The sequence below is a fragment of the Neopelma chrysocephalum genome, unplaced genomic scaffold (genome assembly GCF_003984885.1).
Source record: "Neopelma chrysocephalum unplaced genomic scaffold, ASM398488v2 Primary Assembly neopelma1_85, whole genome shotgun sequence".
NCBI lineage: Eukaryota > Metazoa > Chordata > Aves > Passeriformes > Pipridae > Neopelma > Neopelma chrysocephalum.
The window spans coordinates 2910592-2934972 of NW_020897747.1; the positions used below are offsets into that span (position 1 = coordinate 2910592).

At 38.1% G+C, this 24381-nt stretch overlaps 1 protein-coding gene across 6 annotated transcripts in view; it reads right to left on the reverse strand.

Moving 5' to 3' along the window:
- ATRNL1 (attractin like 1) overlaps window positions 1-24381 on the reverse strand; it is a 531556-nt gene that overhangs the window by 459494 nt on the left and 47681 nt on the right. For 3 of the 6 annotated variants that reach the window (XM_027692111.1, XM_027692109.1, XM_027692110.1), the window contains exon 1: window positions 13803-14725. In XM_027692111.1, the coding sequence (XP_027547912.1) occupies window positions 13803-14086 (284 nt within the window). In that variant the 5' untranslated portion in view covers window positions 14087-14725. Of the gene's footprint in view, window positions 1-13802; window positions 14726-18587; window positions 18716-23800; window positions 23881-24381 lie in introns of those variants that run through there. The other 3 variants (XM_027692108.1, XM_027692107.1, XM_027692113.1) reach the window with 2 other exon arrangements.

The window sequence follows — 24381 nt, forward strand, 5'->3', positions numbered from 1 at the left end:
GAAATCCTTGGAAGACATTTAGTGACCACACATTTCAACCAGAAATGGCCGTCTATGTATAATTAAAAACTTCCTGGTCTGATGCTTTGACTGCTGGTACTTGTTGGTCAGATGCATTTGCCAAATTATCGAATACAAAAGGTCTTGCTAGTCATACAATCCTGCCAATTCAGTCCAGATGACACAAACAGCAGAATTCTGCTTCAGATATTGTCCTGGCATCTCTAAATCAGATGACAAATGCACTTTGATAACATTTTTGAACACCTACAAAAGACGGTTGCTCAATTCCTAGAACATCAAGTTATATCTAGTACCAATAACAGAAAATACGAGTTGAGAAATAAGTGTCTCCCATGAGAGCAATAACTTCAGACATTCCTGACAAATACAGATACAACCACTGAGTAATGCGAACACTGGGTTTTTACTGAAAACAAAGACAATTGATAAGATGCTGCATTAGTTCAATGAAGCAACAGAAACAGGCTGAAACAGATACAGAATCAAATATTCACATTTTATACTAATTGTACAAAAAAACCCCCACACTTACTCAATTTCTTTTCTCTTACCCTTCAGCATATGACTGTACATCAAAAACTAACATTCATCCTGAACATCTTTCCTTCTGTGATCTTTAGCACAAATTCAAAACCCAACTACTCCAAAATAATAGTCACACACTGTAGTCCATTTATTGTTTTATTTTTCAAGTTCCCATTTTGTTCCATAGTAAAATTCTAATTTCTTTTCTGCATCCAAAGACCCACAGATTTCATAATAACAACTCTTCTTTTTCTCAAGAAGCCTCTGACAAGGATAAGTTAAAAATATTTTAAGAGAGGATAGGGAATTCTACTTGAACAAAAGCATTTCCCTTTCTTCCCATGCATAAAACATGCTTAAAGAGAACATTGCCTTGGACATCTCTAATTCAAGGAAAATATTTCAAACCACAACCCTAACTAAAAGCAGAAAGTTAGTAATTATTTTCCCTTCCAAGCACCACACTAATGTAATTAAATTCATACCTTGAAGGACTATTTGTATAATGAAGACATTCTTAGCATGAGACAACACCTTAACAGCTTGATTCTAAAAGTACTGGGAAGATAAATACTGTCCCCAACAGTTCATTAGGTGAAAGAGATTAATTACAACATCTTAAGACTGTAGCAACTGAGATTCTGCAATAGGTCTGCAGTCTACTTGCAAGTGCAAAATTACGAACAGCCTTATTATTCCTTGTTATACCATAAATACTAATTTAGCAGAAAATATATAAATTTAATGTAATTTTATTTCTTTATAAATTAATGTTAAATGTTTTATTAATAATTAAGTTATTAATAAAACATTTACATTAATTTTTTATCCTACAACTACCGCTACATCTACGATGGTGTATGCCTTCATAAAAGTTAACCTGTCTCCAAAACCAAGAGATGTTTCCCATCCTGAGTCAATTACAAGCCTCAAATCTTATTTTGTGGATGTCCTCAAATTTCATCTATTTCTACAACACTCCTTACCTTGCACAGTGACCTCCTTAGAGAGTTTCTTTCAAACCCTGCCTCAAGCAAATACTTCTGCAAGTACATGGAACCTCTGAACTGAGTTCATTATCCACACAGCTCCTGAAAATTACTTTCTGAAGAAGTCTATTTTTCTCTCCCAAAAACTCAACATGATTAATTAGATGAGCAAATATATATAGTATTTCTGATCTGCAGACATCACGCATATACACACAGGCATGCAATTTTCTCTTTGCTGCTCGAGTGAATAATTTAAGAGTCAAAAAGACACGTACACAAACCCCTGAAGAACTGCACAAGCAAATCCAGACTAAATACAATTCAACATTGGGGAGGACAAAAAGCAAAACTAAAAATCCTTCTGATAGTCTTAAGCATAGACAATTGTTGCCCAGAGAGGTTGTGACCTCCCATCTCTGTATTCAAGACTAGGCTGGATGGGGCTCTGAGTAACCTGGTCTAGTGGAAGGTGTCCCTGCCATGCCAGGGAGTTGTAGCTGGATGATCTTTAAGGTCCCTTCCAACCCAAACCATTCTATGATCCTATGAATATCCTTCAGAATTCTCATCCCTATTATGAAAAAATCCACCCTTAAGATTCACAGCAGCAAAAAGGTCAGATTTATGTAGCCTTGAACCCAAGTTACCACTGAAATCTAGTACAGAGATGTCTTGAACACCACAAGTATATACTGTTGAGCACATGCACAAAAAAGAAACATATAATGTCTGGTGTTGACCAGAATATGCAGCTTTTTTTGCACAGTAACAGCCTTATACACAAACCTGCTAACCTCAATTCCATAATTCCCTTCAGAGCCATAGTTTGCAGGCTCACAGACATTTCCATACAGATTTTTCACAGCATTTTCCATTTTATACTTTTCTATGGAAGCGATGACAAAATCTTTTAGACTACAATAATCTTAACCATTAGGCAAATACATCTTACCAAGAAGAACGTAACATGCAAAGAATGGAGAATTCAACAAGGGTGATCAAGTGTCCTTAAAAGCAGAAACACACAAAATGAGGACATTTAAACTATATCAGAAGACATATATTTGCTAAATACATGATATACTGAGGATGAGTTTGCATAACTTGTTATCTTATAGTTTGACATCAACTCAGCCAGCCTCCTAAATACATCTGGTGTGTTAAGAACAAAAACAATACAACAAACAGAAAAGGAAAAAAGTTCTCAATAGGGATGAAAAACCCAAAAGGTGCTGCTTCTTAAAAAAATTGTAGATTTCTAAACATATGATGTCTGAGAATCTCCTTCACCAAATAATGTTGTTTTATTCAAAAGAATGCCTTCAAGTATAAGAGAATAAGAGATATGATACACTGAAGTCTAAGCCTGCAATGGCCTAACTACGAGAACAACAAAGAATATTTCTTCCACTAAAAAACATGTGCAACTAAGTTCATATTCACCAAAATTAGCATATTTTAGTTTTGTTTCTCCCAGCCTTGAAGCACAATAATTTACCACCATATCCCATGAATTACATAAAGACAATAAGGAAACTTGAAGATTGCGAAGTTACAACATAAACTAGATTACACATTGCACAATGCCCTCCTTGGTCATTACAGAAAAAAACAGACTAAATCTCAATTCCTGTATTTACAAGTAAGGACTAAGATCAAGTGTGTCCTTCATCCGCTTTGGTTTTCATTAAAAGATGGAAATAAAAACACACATTTATCAGGATGATATAAAAAACAGCAATTGTGAAGAGCTACAGGTGAAGTGTCAAAAAGAACTGATAAGACTCTTTAAAAAGAATTCCCCTTAGTAGGCAAGAACTTCCACCACAGGGTTTTTTTATTAATAATAGATAGGTCTTTATAAGATCTTTATTCAGTGTGACCTCAAAACTACCAAGACAACTCAAAGGAAAAATTCAGAGTAAGATGTTCTCAAATTCCATTTCAGGGTAACATTGCAAGCATTCATCATTCCAAGAGAAGCTAGCAGACACTGGCTCTGCTTTCCAGTCCAACTGCTACTTAGAAATGCAGTCAATCTAAATTAGAAAACCTAAGTCTAACTTTAAAGGAATATTCAGCTGTCTCTCACTTCAGAGTTCCATGTTAGAGAACAGATTTCTGAATGCATACAAACCCCAAATGCTATAAGTACACTCCAAGGATGAATATAAAATTGAAAATAAAATAATCCAGCAATGTTCCTGTTAATGAACACCTTTTGTGAACTCGATATCCTGTGCTGTGGTTTGCTTGTTCCTTGTCTCCACTACCACTCCCACCCTTCTTAAAAAAAAGAAAACAAAACAAACACAGACAATAGATTAATAGCAAACTCAGTCCAGCTTTCATATGCTGGGTCCACCTTTCAAGATCAATTCTCTAAGTATTCATCAACCTCTAACCTATATTGCTATTTATACCTGCATTAACAGAGGTCTCCCACGTACTCATTGAATGACATGCAGTATGTGTTTCAAACCATCAGTATAAAATATTGCAAAACTCCCCAGCTACATATCCATACCTGAATAATAGACATATTAACTTCATATCTTCCCCTGTATCCAATTATGTGACACAGTAAAGGTACCTGAAGAAACAAAGAACTTCAAACTATACTGTGTATTTGCAGAAAAAGAACAGAAGACAATTCAGTCTTTCCAAAATGAGGACTGAGATAGAATCACAGAACATTGTATTTACTCCCAAGCTTCCATTTCAATTCAGTCACTTATTTGTTATGTTACCTTAGATAACCACACTTCAGGTTTCCTACGTGTAAAACAGTTCAAAAAATAAATGTGTGTTTCTCAAGGCCATTGTGACACCTGGCTACCTAGTGCTTAAATAAGATATCCAGATACAGAGTATTATGCAGATGAGTAGAGGTAAGTACTTCCTCGAATACAGATTGAGGGTATTTTGCCCTATGAAAGTTAAAATAGAACAAGCTGTTTGAAAATTAAAACCTCTCAAAAATGGTGCCACTTTTAGTTTAAAATAGATGCCCCTACAAAGTGCTACACTACTACAAATACTAGGGGATGGCGGGAATGGATCTTAATACATACATTCTGAATTTAATACCTATATCAGCATTAGGTTTTGGAAAACATCTGCAAAAATATTTTCTAACAAAACTGTCTTAACATGATATTACAGCTGTGCACACAAGCGCAAATCTGTGTGTTTTCAAAAGCAGCCATTTGTTTGTCCAGTACTTTCCATTTTTCAAGACCACCCTCCAGCTCCTGTTCAAGGTTTAGTTTTAAGTTACCTATTGGAAAAGCCTCAGCTGACTTAGGAAGCAAACAAAACAGACCTGCTGATACCAAGGGAATTACAAAAGCAGCTTCATTAAAGCAGCTCTGTGGTGCTTCCTATGAAACACACCGTTCATTTCCCTCTACCCCATAACTGCTTTGGTACTTGCATATACCACACACAGGTTTGATTACCAAGCATCCTCCAAAACATCTTCATCAATTGGGCTTGCACACACAAACATGATTGAGAGCTATTTTGTGTTTGGTTTGGATTTTCCTTATGAGAAATACATAATTTTACATATGCACACTCTTATTCTATAGATAAAAAAAAAAAAAGAATCACTAAGGGTGCAAATTATCCTACAGTTGGATTAATCATCATTTCAGTTTTACTAATAAAGCTGGAACTACCAAGTATTTGACTATATTTGCATAAGTCAGAATTTATCAAAGTTTTCTTGAGTTTTGAAAGCTGAGATGCCTTAACAAGAAAATTAAGCTTGCCATATTTTAGTCGCTTCTATCCATTACAAAAAGGAAAGTGTTTGAAACCGCAGCATGACTAGCAAGATGTTTTTCTGACTAATTTATCTCTGTCCTCGGATTGTGGGTGGCAATCAATGAAGCCCATTTGTCTTGTTCCACAGTGAGACACTCATAGTTTACTTGAACAAAGTTTCTGTAAAGCTTACCAGAATATTGTAAGATATTACTAACCCCAGCTCTCCTCCCAGGCTTTTGACCAAAATTGCTGCTGCTCACATTTTACTGCCACAACTGGTAAAGTACATTGTTAAAAACTGGTCCTTTTGGGACACTTCTGATTGTTCTTTATCTTGTAAACATACTCAGCATGATCCATTTTTTCATTGAAGGCAACTTATTAGCCTTCAAGATAACAGAGAACTAGCTAAAAACTCAAACACATGGTAACAAACATAAATCTGTGCATAAAAGGGCACATTTATAATTTAAAAAAATCTACATTTAAAGACTATGAATCCAGATTCACAATTCTGTAATAATATTAATGCAATCAACCAAAAAATTAGGAATTCACAATTCTTTGATACTGGCATAGGAAAGTAATGACTAATATAGAACACTATTCCCACAAGTAGGGCAGTAACTCTTCAAAATATCCATTAAATACTACAACATATCACAATATTTTGTCTGTAAGATTTAATCCAAGGTTGGGGGTTAGGTCTTTAGGGGTCTTTCTTCTGAAAAAAAATGTTATCAGTGCCAGCCAATGCACAATTTTTTCCAAGGAGTCTCTTGAATAAGAGAATATTATTCTGCAGTAATACAGACTGCAAGCTTTTGGTTCATCTGACCTAATGAGGAAGTGATTTTACTCATCTGTTTGAGATACACAGTATAGTTTGGACAACAGTACTTCATGCCATAGTATTTATCATCTTCTAGGAAGAAATGCAGTCTCTAGAATTTGATCTACCTTATTAGTTGTGCCTCATGATTAGAGTGATAGGTCACCTCAAGTCTTTAAACAGGAAGCATTATTTCCTTTTTACAGATGAGACACTGAAGCACATAAATTATGGAAGAAATCCATAAGGAAATGTAGATATTGAGTGTCATTTTATGTGCCTGCATCCAATCTTTAAGTAGTTCAGCACTTGTTCCATTGCCAGGTAATCCTAGAATATCCTGGATACAAAACTCCCTACCCCAATCATGGTTATCAGATATGTGCTGCTTAAAACTTGGAAATATTCTACATCTAGCTTGTTTCTAAACATCACTAGCATGAACAGACTAGATATTTTGCCATCAGATTATGATAGTAGCACATTTCCATTCTTAGCTAAGAAATGTAAAAATACCGATTCAAACAGATCCTACAAACCATTTCTTACAGATGAGTAACATAAGCTGTAAGTTTTGGGAGAGGTTTTATAGCGGAATTAATTTTTTGAAAAATGCTGTTGCATTAACAGAAAGTTTGGGATGTTTACGCCGGAATATTCTGTAGTTGGTGACTAAATTACTTTTTAGAGGTCTAAAAGCTTTAGGGTTTTCTGTCTGGAGGAAACTTCAAAGCCAAATGCAGTTCTTGCACCTTGTGCATGAACACTAAGTAACCAACTATATTGAGCTTAGTTCCATCATTTCTCAATAGGGTCTTGATCCACATGTAGCTCTAAAATCAACACAACTCTTAGTCCACTCATTAGGTTTTTAAGAATATAAAGGGCACCCTGTAATATTACTTTGAAAATTTCCACTGCTCATCCAACTCACATGAAAACATCTACTTTACCCATAGTTCACTATTTTTCCTTTATTACTGTTAACAGCTGCCATTCACTGGAGTGCCCATGTTTTCAGGTATCATCATTATTTATTCCTCCTTACATGAACTTTGCAGCATGTTTTCTAAGTCTAGACCATAGAGCTAATAAATTTTGTAGACACTGACAGATAATTATTCTTCAATATTGCATGAGTTTTCCAAGGCATTCTTATTGTCTATGTAGCAGTGTTTTAAAGTAAGGTCTTTTTTCACCAGCATTTGTTAGTATTTGCAAGAATATGCCAAGGATATTCCTGTAGTATCTCATATTACCTCCTACCTTTTCTGCCTACATTTTGATACAATTAAATCAATTTCTAGTGCAGTGTGATAGACTGATATCTCAAAAACTACTCACATTCATTTTAAAAAGATGACATGAACTATGGTAATGCCTCCCAAAGTATGATCATCAGGCCTTCTTTTTGATTAAAGGAAGTAAGAGAAACACAGCACGAGACTATTTATTTGCCAAATAAATTTAAAACATAATAAATATTAAATGCTAAACCTGTACAGGCATTTATGTATCATTTACGGATAGACAAGCATCCATGGATACAACTGAGCTTTTTACACACCCAAAGCAGTGGCAACCAGCCTTTGCTGCTGTCTGAAGGGCTGGCAGGGCCATCAGCCATCTGTTCCCACACTTATTTGCCCAAGTATCAAACCACTTAGCCTGCAAACAAACCACACTCCAGAATCCACAGCCCTTTGGCTAACTTGCATTTGGATTCACTCCTATAGATAGTCTCAGACACACACAGGAAGGGACACTGTACATTGTTAATTATCTACTGCTTGATGGGGAAAGAGGAGTGTTTTTAAAAGAACATCCCACACGTGTTGGGAGCCCCACCATGAAATATCCCACCAAAGAGGGGGGACTGCGTTCAGTTCTCAGACTACTTTGAGGAAAGCAGGGCCTTGGTACTGAGGAGACAGCAACTCCTAGAAGACTTGTGAAGCAGAAAATAATGGTGTGAGCTGCCAGCACGGTGCTAAGCCGAGCAGCACTCTCTGCAGCTGCACACAGCAGGACTCCAAGCAGCAGGGGAGAAGTCACTCTGTGTCTACATTTTGCCAGTACAACCACTACCAAAAGACAAGCGTCTAGTTCTGGCACTCACAGCTCAAGAACAGTGATAAAATAGGGGAGGCAATAAACCAAGAGAGCAATCAAGGATGGAAAAGCTTGTTTGATGTTGAGCTGACTCAAGGAATATTGCTCTCCATTCTCAGTGAGGAAAAGGGGACCATATCTACACCTACACAGGGAACAGAGACTTCACTTATTAAAGGTTCTGCAATAAAGGCCTGACTCAGAGCATGAGAAAACTGGGTAACTAAAAGAGAAAAAATTAGGTAGGGTAGATTTTGTGGATTAGGGGGATTCTGCATTTGTTGCTGCTGGTTACATAAAACAGTGATGATAACTAACCAACAGAATAATTTTGAAAGCCTATAATTGGCTTTGAGTCAATGGAAGTGTTTTCAGACATGTTGAAATGCTTTCTAAAGCACATGCTCAACTCAAGCAGGAATTAAGAGTTACTCTATAGCCTGCATAAGGCAAGTGGTAAGAACAGGTAATCAGAGTTCATTTCTGGTCTTGTTTACAAAAATCCATAAAAAAAACATTAAAATGGTTTAGTGGTGGGCTCAGTAGTGTTACGACAGTGGTTGGACTATTTGCTTTTAAGGGTCTTTTCCAAACTAAATGCTTTCATGTAGGAAGTATTAAGCGTTAACAAAAATACATTATAATAAAATTAATTTAAGATTTGCAAAAAGACTGCTTTCCTTTCAAAAAACACTTTTCAGTGCAGATTGTTTAGCTTGTAGGGAGAGTTTAGTTTGGCCATATGGCTTATTCTTCTACATTTCAAAACAAGATTTTAATAAAAAAAATATTCTTTAAAATTCAAAATCTCTTGATTATAAAAACTGTAGTTGTGGATTAAAATTTTAATGCAGAGATAGTAACTCACATTGAAAGAAAGATTTTTCAGAGCATCACCACTAAAATCAACTCAAATAAAGATCACATTTTATAAGGATAAAATCATAATCACTGTGTTTTTCCACTAGTTTAATTTTATTAGCATTCGCACGTTGAGTTATAAAAAGGCAATTTGCAGGTGCAAAATCTCACATGCAATTCCACTGATGTCAATAAGAATAATTATGTCTTGGATCAGATACAAGTCATGCCAATGACAAAGGCAGTTTTGAAATTATACAGGGTGAAATCCTGAGTCATCCTATAATGAAAGTTGCACCAGTTTAATGGTGATGTTGTTTTACATTAAAGTTATGGAAAACTAAGTCTGTACCAGTTCTAAAAGTAATGATTTTCTTTTCCTCTCTACACCTGCTCATGCTGCCAACTCCTTTGGATCAGCAGGAGGCTTATGCAAGTGAAGTAACTTGAGGAAACTGAGCTAGCTTAAAAAAAAGCTGGCTGGGAGGTGGGGAGATATGTTCCTGTTGATACTTTTCAAATCTCAGCAGGAATATTAATGCTTACACTAGAAGCAGAAAGATGTAATCAAAGAGAAGCATAAAGGATAAAGTCACCCCTTTTCACAGCAGCATGAACTTCAACTGGCTGCAGCTAAAGCTAAGTTTTTTCTAAAGATCTCTTCTTACACAACATTATCATTCATTTAAAAATCTGCAATTTAAGGACACTTTCTTTGCATGAGTCATTCTGCAGACAACAGAATTCAGAGTTTTAGATAAAAATAAGGATTTTGTCTGGAATAACAAAATTTTATGCCCTTCTAATGTTTCAGTTGTGAGTGTGATCATACTTGGAAATTGTTTTGTCCTTGAAGAACACAAAATCTTTTATAGGAGCTCTAGAAATTAAGAAGGTAATTTAAAATTGCAAGAAGAACATCTGGAGACAAGGTTTAATAATCACATAGATCCATTTGTTCTTACTCTCTCCATAACAACTAGATATCTAGGACTAGGTAAAGCAGATTAACTGAGGCGTAGGTCCTCAAAGGTGCTCACCTATCCTGTACAATCTGCTTCATCACATCTGCCAATTGGGATTTACAGTTATCAAATAAACAACAACAAGCCTCTGAAGACACAACCTAATTTTTCAAAGGCAGAATTTTAGAAGAATGGCTGTTTTTAGTCATTCAGGTACTCAAAACCTCAGGAGGAAGAACAATTTCATGCGCAAATTTTTATCTAATGCTCTTCTACACACCAGTGTCCAAAGCAGAGCTAGAGAAAGGGAAACTTTTTGCTCTGACCTGGGGGATTTTTTTTTCTTCTCAGAAGTCATTCTGTGAGTAGCAAAACTAAGGAAACCTGTTTTCCTGTACTGCTGCATCTCAAGACTGTTGACTTTGACATCTAAATACACAGAAGCTGTGACAGCACTTTTTCCTATAGTTTGGCCATTCATAATGTTTGTTTCTGAGACTCCTTAATTTCCTGGAGTCTCATAACACAACTAGGCAGCCCTTCCCTCTCCCTTCTGCCAAAACTCATATCATCATGAAAACTGCAAATGACCAACAAATTCAAAGATACAGATAGGACAGAGGAAGAGTGAGTGGCAGATGTAGCATCAGAAGCTTCGCTTCCTTGATAAATCAACTCAGCAAAACAAAGTTGTGCACTGTCCTTTCATGCTTGGGGTTGTTTACATCTTGGGAACTGTGCTTCTTGAAACTCCCTGCTATAAAAACAGAACTTGCTCATCCACTGGTTTTCTTATCTTTCACCTGGCAGAATTCCTTTTCCCTTTCTTTCCATAACTAATTTTCCCTTTTTTATTTTGGTTAAAAAAAAAAAAGGTTTTGTTTCAGGTGCTTGCTAATGCAAGTCATTCATTTACAGAGAGCAAAAATAACCATACTTCACGTGGATGAAGAAAAAGAAAGACCTTTTTATTTTCAACTGTTTTAAGCCTATCCTTGAAAATCTGTTTCTTCAAATAATGTAGAGACAGGTTTTACACATGTCCAATTTGGGCTACTAAAAGTTCAATTAAAATCTTGGGTAACAGAGACACACGCAGGCACTTCAAACAGCTGCAACTTCGAAGCAATGTAAATGTTTAGAGTAATAAAAAAAGATTCTAACATTTGTATATCGTATCTACAACCCGCGAACCGGCTGTTAATGCAGTCGTAACACAAACACACTTGGCAATTTTTGTCATTCTGAAACAATCTGCATAATAATTGCTTATAATTGCATAATAAGTTGCTTCTTATTAACAGAAGCAACTGCTGCAGAAGTGATGTACATTTAACAGAACTCGTCAAACTGCTGCAAAAGTTCAACCATGGCCATTTAAGGACAAAGCTCAGCTTCACAGAAAAACAGAAACAATAAGCAAATGTTCAACGACAATAAGTCAAACCATCAACTCCCAGAGAGATCAGAAAGGTCTTCAATCACCTACACATCAGGCAGACTAACATTCTCTTTCCAGCTCTTCAGATGGAAATACGTGGAGCTTGAGTCATCACCCATTCAACACCCATCTGAATTTGGAGGATTCAAAATACAACCACTCCAAGCTGCTGCTTGCATTGTAAGGAACGTTTAACATATTTCACTCCATCCCCAACTCACAGGGCTTGAAAAGCTTTAAATCTTAGGCTGCTTATTTTCATTGCAAAGTATACTTTGCTTCCAAGAATAAAGATTAAAGATGAGCTATTAGAGATTCTGCTATGAAAGTGTCTTCAGTAAAAAATAGGTCTCCAACTGCTTACTTCCGTGATCAAAATCTCAATGCAAGCATCACTATCACTAAAGCTAAGCATGGAAGAATATAGAGGAGTTAAAGAGAAATCAAAACTTCTAACAGCACATCGATTAACCACTCTGTTAGCTCAGCTCAGAAGAGGTGCCCTTCCAACATTCAGGCAGAACTTCCTCTAGGTGGGGATGGATTATTAACTTTCTACCAGAAGGGAAAATATAACCACTGTGCTTCCTCACTTGATAAACACAACCAATGTCAAGAAATATAAATGTTTCAACAGATAAGCAAGATAATACCTGTAAGGACAGGATAAAGGCTCCAGTAACCATTCAGAGAATATACTAAGTCATAACAAGCTTTGAAACTGAAATTGCAGTTTGCTCTGGTCCGTGCATTATTAGGGTCTGCTGCGAGTGGCACCAAGACAAAGGATACAAGTAATCTCTTTAAAGCAAGGAAATTATAGCTCTGCAGATCCACACACACAAAGAAGATTCACCTGGGCCGCCTCTCCTCACTCTCAATCCCTCTGCAATTAGCCCATTGTTCCACTGCACAGAGCAGGACAAACCCCAAACCCCCAGTACATACAGGCAACAAATGACCAGCTTTAAAACCTTATTATCAAGTTCATATGCAGAAAAGATGTATTATATTTGTCTTGCATTACCTTAATAGCTGAGTTATAATAGTACTGATAGGATATTATCCAAATATTATCAGTCAATTGTTACTTTCTCAGCAGTGTGTACATTACTTCAGCTAACATGTCTGACTTTTGCTACTCCTTCCCAAGCTAACAGGTTAGTAGATTTACCTTATTTATTTAAGAATGAGTGACTTTGTGTTAAATATTTAAAAGAGATGTAAATTATATAGCTTAATTTCAGTACTCCAGAGAGAAAACTGAAAACTGAACTTAAACACAATTTTAAAATAGACAATTATTGATGGTTAACCTATAAAAAGTAATTTTTCAAAGGCAGGATTCAAATTCTCTAAGACTTAACTTCACCGATGTCTCGTTATTAGTCAGATATTAGAACACTTTCTAGCTATATATGTCATCATACTTAATAAATAGAGTTCCTCCTTTTAAGGGGTGTTTTAAAAGGGAATGAAATGAGATGTCCTGCCCAAGATTATATAGCAAAATAACAGCGAGCAGTATTCTTCACAGCCAGTCTTGACGCTGATAGCAAAGGGGGCGGGAGGAAAGTGACAGCCCTATAAATTAAGTCTTCTTTCCCACTACATATAGAAAAGCAAATGTCTGGGTGTGCTTCTTTCATACTGATCAATGACTTGGTATCACATTCACTTTTAAGAATGAGAAGGTAGTTCGAGCTCTACTGAGCATTCACTCCTTTGAAAAAACATGTTAGGGATTTACGTTTTCCACTCTCTCCTGCAAACCTTGTTCTTAGGGATGTACATTTCACTCAGTTGCACCCACGTTGTGCTGAATGTAACTGAGCAATACCCACTTAACTAGAACACCTGAAAGAAAGGAAGACTGGAATGAGCTGAACACTTTCACTCTTCAGATGGAAAAAGTCATTAAAATCCACTCCTAGTTTTTGCTCCCCGGGCAGCCCTATGAGTGCACGTGTCATTTCCATGACCCTTCCAGAAGGGACAGCAGCGACACAGCTTCAGGTCGACTTCTGTCTCTCGGTTCCCATGAAGTGGAGCAGCCTATTTTCAGCGGTAAGTCAGCAGGTACTATTTTCCTTCGGAAGACTGTGTCCTGTGCTCTTAAGAGATGGAGGAGCCTATTTCAGCCTTAACTTCTGCCATATACTTCCACCACACATTAACAGAATCACAGCAAACAGTCAAAACGAAAAACAGGCAAGTGAAAATGACAGGAAAAGGGTGTAGAGATGAAAAGTAAATGGTAATAAGCAGAGACTTACTTGAACCTGCCCTGGCAGTGTTGGCACTGGTCTCCCACCCAGCCCTGGTCGCAGACACAGGTGGAGTTGACACAATGACCCGAGAAGCAGGAGATTTTGTCGCAGGACTTGGACTGGGACACCTGGGCGTAGAGAGCCAGGTAGAGGAAGCCGTAGAAGAGCAGCCAGCTGTTCACATCCAGGAGCGAGGCGAAGCAGCAGCAGCAGGCGGAGGGGAAAGGTCTCCAGGCGGCCGGGGTTGCGGGGGCAGCTCCCGCTCTCCGAGCGGCGCTGCCCAGGTCCATCTTGGCCGCAGGGGCCGCGGGCCGAGGCCGGGCGGCGATGGCAGCTTCCCCTGAAGGGAGATAATCCAGCCAGGGAGATTCAAACCCCCCGCTTCCTTCTTGCCTTCCTCTCCTCCCTCCCTCCCTCCCGACCCCAGCGCTGCCTCCTCCGGCCCCTTCAGCTCTCCGCGCCCGCGTCAATCCCGAGGGGAAGCCCGGCAGCGCTCAGCCATCCGCCCCTTCTCTTCGCCGTCCTCCTCAGGGCTCATCGCTCCCGTCTTCTTCCATGGAGGAGGAGGAGGAGGAGGAGAAGAGCCGCCTCTTGACCTTGTGTTTTCTCCTCGCCAGAGATGCCCCCCGCCGGCGCGCACACACCACCCTGGACCATGTATCCCGCGGCTCCCCCTCCTCCTTTGTGGTCCCGGTGCCCGCGGCTCACACGCAGCGGCAGCGCGGGGAGGGAGGCGGGGAACGCCGTCCCTTCGCCAGGCAGCCAGCTGGGAAGTGAGGGCGGCCGGGCCCCGGAGCCGCTACGGCATCGAGCTCCGGCGGGGCGGGGAAAGGGCTGGAGAGCTCTTATCCCCCGCTCCGCTATTAGCCCTGCGGAGAAGGGAGGCGTGCGGCGGGGAGAGGAGGGTTAACAGCCCCTCCGCGTCCCAGCTGACAGCTTCCAAGCAGCCATTTTTAAAGGCTAATTGTCATCTCCGCTCGGAGCCGCCTCCCGCCCCTCGGTCCGCTTGGATCCGTCCCTGGGTGGGGAGGGGGGTCCGGCCCGGGGAGGGGGAACCGCGCACCGGCAGCTCCCGCACGCCGCGCCCGCCACTTCCCCCGCTCCCAGGACACTCTGCCGCCCACGCTATGGAAAACAAGGGGATGGGGAGATGGAGCGGCACGGGGCGCGAAGCCCCCGTGGCTTTGTGCGGACACCGCCCGCACCTCGGAGGCTCCGCGGGGGCGGCCCCGCCCGGCGCTCGGGAGCGGGGGAGCGGCCCCGGGAGCCTCCGGCGACCCCCGACCCGCTCCACCGAAGGCTCTGGTGTCCCCCGGTCCTCTACCTTGGCTCCTCTTCACCGGGCCGGGTTGCTCCGGTATGTTCCTCGGGTCCTGCAAAGTTCAGAGGCGGTTTGCTTTGAACTCGCCCCGGTCAGTACTGGAAGAGATGTTACAGCTTGTTTTGAAAACCTCACCTTCCTAAGGTTTACTCCATCTTCCCGTTTTACGGTTCAAATCAAGACCTTGCCTTCTGCTTATAACATGATGAGCAGTCACAAAAGTTCTTGTGCGAAAGTAATCCTTGTAATAAAGTTGTCTAAAATGTCCTTTTCTTTTTTTTCGTGAAACGTGTTCCATACACAGTCCATCCCTTCCAACTCTTCTATAACCTGTTTCATTTTACAGTCAGTCAAGCCCTCTGAAACTTTCTCCTAACACTGAAATTGGGAATTTATGACATTATGTCTCTGTTCCAAGCAAATGAAGAAAGGGTATTTAATTTCATCTCCTGGTACCATCTCAAAATAGGTAAGTCCAAAATGATCCCTTTTAGCATCTGGAATCAGATCCAAATTGACCACTCTCCATATTCTGAAGTTCTTACCCTTGGGGCACATAGGAATTGTTTGGGGTTTGGTTTAAACTGTTTTCCTAGGCACACCATTAAATCTTAACCTGAATTCCCAAAAAATCAAAGTCAATCAGTACTACTGTAAGGGGTATTTATTTGTGCTTTGTGTGAAAAAAAAGAGTCCAACCCAGATCAGGATGTCAAAGCCAAACACAGTAAACATCACAGAAAAAGAGTCTGTGCCTTAAGGAGCTTACAGTCTTGACGGAGGGAACACATGCAAGTGTGTGGGGAAAACAGAGGTGAAAAGTAATTTTTCCAGAAGATGTCAGGAGGTCCAAAAGCCGCTCTCAGTCCAGAAATACATTGTACATTGTCTTCCTAACAGCTGAGATAGATCATTTCATTGTCCTGCATCAGACACATTTCATAGCTATTAGGCATCTCTTTGTATGTGTTTGGTAATGACTTGGTGAGTTCATGCAAGGAGGGGAAATGGAAATTGTGTTGCTGCTTTATATTTTATGATAGAAAGCTGAGGCTGAAGCCTTTGTCAAGCAGTCTGCTAATTATACAATATCACATGTGATTAAGGCTGCTGAACAACTGTCCTCTGTTAAACACCATTATGGGACCAGAAATGCAGTTAAAAGGAGATCCCAGTCCAAGACACAATGTCAGTTCAAGAATATTCTTTAATACAGAAACACTTTAAGCATAGTTTTGCTTACCATGACAGGGTAATGTTATACATTCCTCCTCCACTTTCTCAATTCCTTTAAACCAACCAAAAAAGTTAAAAAGCTGGAACCATCTTTTTCTGAGATTGAAGGAAGATTTTGTTTCAGATCTAAAGAAGTCAGCCAAATTTTTGAAAATGTTTGAAATTAACATTCAAATACCATTCACAGCAAAGCTAGGATTTCAACAACCCTTTACCAGGCAAGAGATCTATTGAAAAGCACAAAACCAAACCCAAAACAACAACAAAAAAAAGAAGTAAAAAGTTATGTTGAGCAAACTTAAACAGCTTTTTAGTAATTGTGTGAGGCTTGAGAAAAAAAACAACACAAATAGGGCAACAAATGAGTACTAGAGTGGTTATAAGAGGTACAGGTAGTAAAAGCATGATAGTGCTTTTACTGCATAAACAATCACAAAAAAAAATTAAACACAACTAGAAAGGTTTCTAGATTTAGAACATCAAGGAAGAAACATCGCACCACTGCCTCCTGAATAAAAAGTAACACACTGTGAAAATAAAGGAATGCAAAGCTTTTGTCTGCTGTATGTCACAGCAATGCAGTAGATATTTCATAATTCCAGGAAATGAATGATATACGAATGCCAATACTGGTTCTCTTCTGTGCTGATTTGATGGGATTTTTTTGGTGTCAGATGAAGTTAACAAATTTGGCTGTGAGGAGTCAGTCAGATCTGTCAATCCTTTCATTTTTACATGCATATCTGTAAGTTCCACTTTTCTTGCAAGTGTAACATTTTACACCTTTCATCCTTTCAGTTCTTGACACAGAAATCATTTACACTTTTAAAGAACTAATGTACTGAACCATCTTGGGTAGATTTAGAACGTAAAAGCATTTGAACAACTTCTCAAAAGTTTTAAATGAGTGAATAAAAATAGATAATGAGATTACAAACTAGAGCAGTGATGTAGAAGGTGATGTGAACAAAGCCTTCCAAGAATATATCCATTGTAGCAGGGAAGCAAAAAAACTCAACCAAATATAAAGGCTTCCAGGCTGTTACTATCAAAACCTAAACACTAATATACAAGGGAAAATGCTGATACATTCATGTTTATTCACTAAAACAGCTTAAAGTATATTTAAATTCTCAATGGTTGCTGTTATAAGACAGGGTGGAACAGATAAAGCAAAACAGCCCTCAAACACAGACTTCTTCAGCTGTTCAGAATTTCTGCAAGATTCTGAGGACAAGAATATAGCAGAAACCATCCCCTCCTCCCTGTCCCCCATGCACACACACACATGCACCCCTCCCCGCTCTGCTGGCCCTCCCCTACAGGCTGATACTGATGAAGCCTTGCTTCAGACATCCTCTTCCCTTAAGGATGCTTAATCCTATTTACAGTATCCAGTGCAGATGTGTTTTTGCAGTGATGTTAAGAAGAGCAATATAAGCAGCTGAAGACAAGAGGGAGAAAAATGATTATCATTTGGGTTGACCTCTTCGCAAGGATATTCAGAGAAAAAAATGTTTTCCATGCCCTTTCCTTTCTCCTTGGGACAGATATTATTGGACTCATTAAGTAAAAGAGGCCAAGCTCTGCACTGCTTCTGGACAGGGAAATATAGATCTGAGTTGGCCTTATGACATATTGGTAAAACTAATGTGTAGATAGATGGCTGTAGTGGAGGGAATAGCTACAGAGTGATTGGAGAGTTTAGCACACCAGAACAGCGTACAGGCTTCTTACTGAGGCTTTCAAGGATAACTTGAGCGTAAGCTTTCCCTTTTCTTTCCAAACATACACCCAACACTTTGTATGGAGGACAACAAAAGGCTTTTATTTTTTTTTTTAAATCTCGTGCTCACTTTTCATTGAGCATCATTGAGTCACCTGAGCCATTCCATAAAACCCTTTCTGATATTATGAAAACTATCAGTCTCTTCCATGAGGTAAAAAAAAATGTGTCCCTACTTATCAGATTCTAATGCTAACAGAATAATATGTGTTACAATTTTCTGTTCATATTGTCCTATCCAGTAAGTCAACTCTTGGGAGCTATCAATGTTATAAGATTAAAAATAAAAGCCTTCCCTTGCCTACTCATTTTTTTCTAAATTTAGAAAGAAATATAAGCCATCCCATGCCTACTCATGTTTTCTAAATTTAGAAAGACATAAACTTTTCAGAAAATTCACTGATACACTTTTAAAGTGAAACCTTGAAACTTTGATAGAAAGTCTTACCTTTCTTAACACCCCTGCATGTATTTTGCTATGGCAGTAAGTCGACATGAATCATCATCTCCAAGAAGCAAACTGCCATAAAATAAAGACTGTAGATGCTGTAGGAAGCTTACCAAACTCAGAAAGGTCTACAAAACAAAGGAGGGGAAATTAATGTTTATTTAATTTTCTCAGAAATCCATATCTGGAGAAAAAGACTTTACAGTCAGTTCTGTATTTTTATGCATGTGCATAAGCTGAGGTGTAAAATCCATTCTACAAAGAAAGAGCTGGAGTTTTACTGAAATGTTTGTTCATTTGCAGAATTTTTTCACGAAGAAAAAAATAATGACATTTTTACGTTCTTATTTTTAAGTTGTGGACTGTGGATGAAGAATAATGTGATAAATTACAAGTTGTTTTCAGATCCATTTAAAGGTGAAAGAGATTTCAGAAAAACAGAGACCAGACAATACCAAGTTCTTTCAGCATTGATAATGACATTGTCATTATTTGAAACACCTGTTTGCTTTCAAATAAAAGTCTACTAAACCAGGAAATAAAATCATACTATGTTTTTCTATATACTTTCTGTACACATGATAAAAATGAAGTAGCCTGAGCATTTCCATTTATGATTGAACAAATCAGCCAACATTGATCTTGACTCTTAGTATGAATCTTTTATTTTTTAAAATACTAAGTTTTTAGAAGTCTTTCTACTGAATAGATATGTAATTTTATGCCATTGCTGAAACCTTGATACATCCTGCACTGACATTTCCCAAGGCAAATGTCCCTTCTGCTGTGTATTTTTCTGCATCCGTTCTCCTGCCTTTCATTTTCCCTGCTATTCCTTCTGGAGTTTTTCACAATCCTGCTTAATCTTGCCTAAGCTAGGGCATTTTTGCCTTGTCAGCAAAGCTCAGTCTCACAATTCAACCTTCCTTACACATCATTAGTAGGTATACTGAATTTATCCAATACCCTTTAAATGAACCCAAAGGGACACCATTACTAGACTTTTTTCTTGCTTAGAAAGCATTTACTTTGAGTTATTTTCTCTCATTCTTTTTTAAATCAGGAAATGATCTTTGGGATTCTTCTTTTGCCTTTGTTTCTGTATTTATTCTTTTTATTCATAAGTTTCAGTAAAATGCTGAAAAAATTATTAGAGGATAATGAAATTCCATTGACCTTACTGGGATTTAAACCTCTTCTTCAGAATTTAGCAGAGGTTTCCACATTTTTTCTGCTCGTTTGCTGAATGATAGTAAAAAAAAGCCTTACTAAAAGATTTTGAGAATAAAAATAAACCATATGCTCCAATTTTCTCCTATCCACTATTTTTTCTTTGCAAGGCTTAGGAAGAATGCATTTATTATTGGTAGCTTACTGGTTCTTCTTCATCACATTATACTTTACCCAAGAGCTTTGTAAGTCCTACACCAATTTCTTCAAAGACGATCAAAGCATTACTTTCCTCAGTCCATACTTTCAGGCTGACAAATTATATCTCTTTTGAAAAAAAAAAAACAATGAAAAATGTTGGGTAAATGTTAAATCAGCACTATAATCAGTATTTTGGTTAATACAGTTTTTATCTTTATATCATGGTTCAGCTCCTTAGGGGTGATATTGCCTAGTCTTAGTGATTCTACTCCAATATAATCTTATGCAGATTTTTTACTTTTCTTTTAAAAGAACTTTTAATAATGGCTACCTTGCTAACCCTTTAATACGTATTTTTTCAATATTTTTTAACACTGTAATAAAAAAATTTGCTTTCCCTAAAGTCATATTTTCCTTTCCAGTTGCTACTTTTGGAGCCTACTGAATTTTCCTGGGTTTTCCTTATATGTATTTTTTTTAAAATTACTTCCTCCTTTTTTCAGTTAATACTTGAGTATTTGTACTATTAAACTTTGGAAAGTGATACTTGCAAAAAAATGGAAAAACAAGTACATCAAATAGACTGTAACAAGGATAGCGAAGCAATAATTGTACTAGGCATAATGGAATAATGGAATAAAATTATGCTCTTTTTTGCCATTTGATTTGCATAAAATTGGTAAAAATGAGAGGCTATGCATGCATTGATCTCTGTCTTCTTTACTAGATGTCAAAAAAGAATTGAGTAGATTAAATTTTCCCTCAGTATTCATGTCGAAACAGACATTATATGCCAGGAATATAACTGGCATATTGTATTCATTCAATGCAACTATTTTCAGTAATTTGAAGAAATAACTCTCTTGTACAAATATAATACTTTTTCAAGCACAGAAGCAGTTATTTAATTAGCTTAACACACTAATTTCCACATTTTCAGAAAATGGTAGAAATAATAGTTATTAAGGATTACTTTGTTTCTCTGAAGTGACAAGGTTTATTGCCCCAAAAAAGCAAACAGATGCATGTGGCATCTCTTGTTTGTATAATTCTGCACTGGTGTTACTGCAGGGATGAGGCTAGAGAAGCTACAAGTAGAGATAAGCTGACCTTATCCATGCCCTCAGCCATGGATAAAGGCTCAGGCTGTGCCATGGGGAGGTCTGGCTGCACAGGTGGTGCACAGGAGGGCACGCAGGAGAGCTGTCTGTAAGGCTCAGCGCTGAGGAAAACCTTCTCACCAGCCTGGCAAATTGCTCTGCATGAGCAAGGCTTTGAATTAGTTTCAAAAGGTGAAAAAAAATCTGCAGGCTTTACTACCTTCTCTTTTCAGGTTACGGGTTCAGAATGTGTGTGGCCAAAGCCAAGGAGGGGAGGAGAGAGAGGAGAGAATGGAAAAGTTTGTAAGAAAGGGAGAATGCGAAGTGAGCCATCAAACACCTAAGTACAGATCCACAAACAGAATCATGGAACCAATTAGGTTGGAAAAGACCTCTGAGATTGTTGAGTCCAGCCTACGACTGAACACCACCTTGTCTACCAGACCATGGTACTGAGTGCCACATCCAGTCTTTCCTGGAACACTTCCAGGGATGGTGACTCCACCACTTCCCTAGGGAGCCAATGACAATGTCTAATCACCCCTTTTGTCTAGAATTTCTTTCTTTAGGAGGAAGTGGTTGAGAATCCTAAATTGGAAGTTAATTCAAGTGAAGAAGATCACAAAAATGATAAGTTTTCCATTCTTCCTTTAAATTGTGACTAACAAAATAAGGGTAATGGACTTCAAGTAGCTCTGGGGAATGCAAGTATCTGAGAAGCGATAAGGAAAAAAGGAATGTAAGAGATAAAGCAGAACAGCAAATTATCCTAATATGGAGGAAAGATTAGAATTATGTCAAAAATTAACATGATTGCATCAGGAATTTTTTAACAATCTGAAAATCTAAAAAAAAAATCATAAAATATGGGAAAAAATTACACATATATTATGAAAAATATAAAGAAATAGAACAAGCAAGCCAGATTAAAATGAGAAAATGCTGAAGCACTGAATAGGTCACAAGTGGCATGATGATATTCATATTCAGTTCAAATGGGAGAGTTCTGTGCTTGAAATAGTAGTAGCTTCTATATTTCTTTGTATCAGAAGACTGCTGTTTTCCACAAGGATTATACCAAATTACAATGGCTTGTCAGTTGTTTTCAACCCATTTTCCTCTCCAAATTCTCCATCTCATACTGATGCTGTACCTCTTGAATTCCTTTAAAAGCAATTTCAAATGCTTGAAGCAAAGACAGATGGTGGAGTTTCATTTTTTTCAGGTGCCTTCCCCAGTCACATTGACTTTGACTGTCCACCATCATGACAAGATGAGACGTACATCTGGCCTCCTGAAATTAATTCCATGTATCACAGTGTACTTCTGCCAGAGCTGCACGTGGTCATATTAAATATTAAAGTGATGTTCAAAACAAGATTATGAAATATGATTTTCAACTGTGTCTCATGGACCTTATCTGTGGCTTCATCATTGCTAAAAAAACGTTATTGCCTGTGCATCAGTATCAGGAGAAGCACATACTGAAAGGTAACACTCTGGATGGGTTATGCCTCTAACTACAAATAGTGTTGTTATGCCATGAAGAAAAATAGCTTCAGGCTATATGAAAGCCTGAGAAAAGGAAGGTTTAATAAAATCTCATGGAAAAAATTTTTTTGCAAAATATCCTTATTTCAGAGCAGTGTTTTATACAGCAGTATAAGTAAGTTTACTGTATTTTGTGCTTCTATATTTTTCTCCTTTCCTCCATTTTTATACCTAGAGGAAGATTGCTTTGTTCTTTACAAAAAAAAACAAAGTAGGAAAAATCATAATTTGGTCTGAGTTTCTTTCCATCCATTTAAATAATTCAAATGTCTAATTACAACAGCAGAAATATTTCATAATAAACTTTGTCTATATAATTTACTGGCTGAAAAGCTACCATAATGTAAGGCAAGTTATAAAGTTTTAACCTAATGTTAAAGTGTTAACATAGATGTGCACTCACATGAACATGAATGTGCACACACACGCACAGAGTAACACACTTATAAAATTTTGTTATTGTTCTAGGCTTTTTTGGGTTTTTTAGTTCCCATACCCTCACCTATATACACACCTTATTCTAGAATCTGCCTTTATGAAGTAGAAAGTTTCAGGTGTTACTTCCCCTGCTGAAAGGGACTACCATTAGCAAGGCACCAATAATACCTCGAATAAAAAGGTTTTTAGATGTCCAGGTTTGTGTATGAACACCTGCCAAATATAAAATGAATGCCAATTTTATAAATAGCAGACAGTATGGATGTTTCCTGTGAGTATTTTGGGCAAAACTGAATGCCCATATCTCTCTGAAGAATATCAGAAAATTATAGCTGCAGAACAACAGCACATCACTTGAAGGGTAGGTTTAGACACTGAGCTTTCACAAGTTTGCATGGTCTACAATTAAAGAGAATAAACTCAGGAATTACAGTCTGGCCCTCAAGGGAAAAGTATTTAATGTGCCTGTTTGCCTCTTAACTGGAAGAAAATGCTGTTAGTACAGTCAGCTGCCTATGGGAAAGAATGCAGAAACACCTCTGAGGAATGATGGTGACAGTTCACACCTGAGGAGTTCTAAATCCAGCAAAGCCCCATGTGGCACTGGTTAACAGTTGAGCAGCTGGGGCTGTCTTGACCTTCAGAGGTAGCATAAAAAACAGAGGTGACGAAAACAATGTTGGAGATAAAAAAAAAAATCTTCGTGTTTAATGACCTCAAAAAGAAGATGAACATTAAAAAGACAGACCTTACCTGAGCATGGAAATGTTGTGACGTTGGCTTTAGCATGCATTCACCCAAATCTGCAAAATGCTTGAGCTTGTTTGGGGTACCTTCAAGAGAAGACGTTTCACATACTAAATTAATTTGTGAAGTCTAAGAGTAAAAATGTTAATTTAAGAAATTACTGCCTTGTCTTTGTGTCTTGATCACCCATTTGGGATCAAGAATCAGAGCAGAGAACCCTCCTCCATGTTCAAGTGTTTGCATCAGAAGTTAAGATCTGATTATGTGCTGGATAGCAAGGATAGCCCTGGAAAAAAATTAGGAAGAGTCTTTTTGAAAAACAATTATGGAAGGGAAGAAGTATGTAAACAGATGAGTACAATGTTTGAACTCTGGGCAAAAATAGAGCACACATTCCCCAAACCTCCAGAATATGCTTGTTTTGCATATTTGATGCTTTTCTTGCCTAATGACTGCTCTCTGGCCTTCCTGCCAAAACTTTTGACATTGTGTCTATGCAAAAATACCACATTACATTTTATACAAGGGCTATCTTTCATGCGCCCATATCTGAGGACATCTGCATTATGAAGCAAGACCAGAACAAT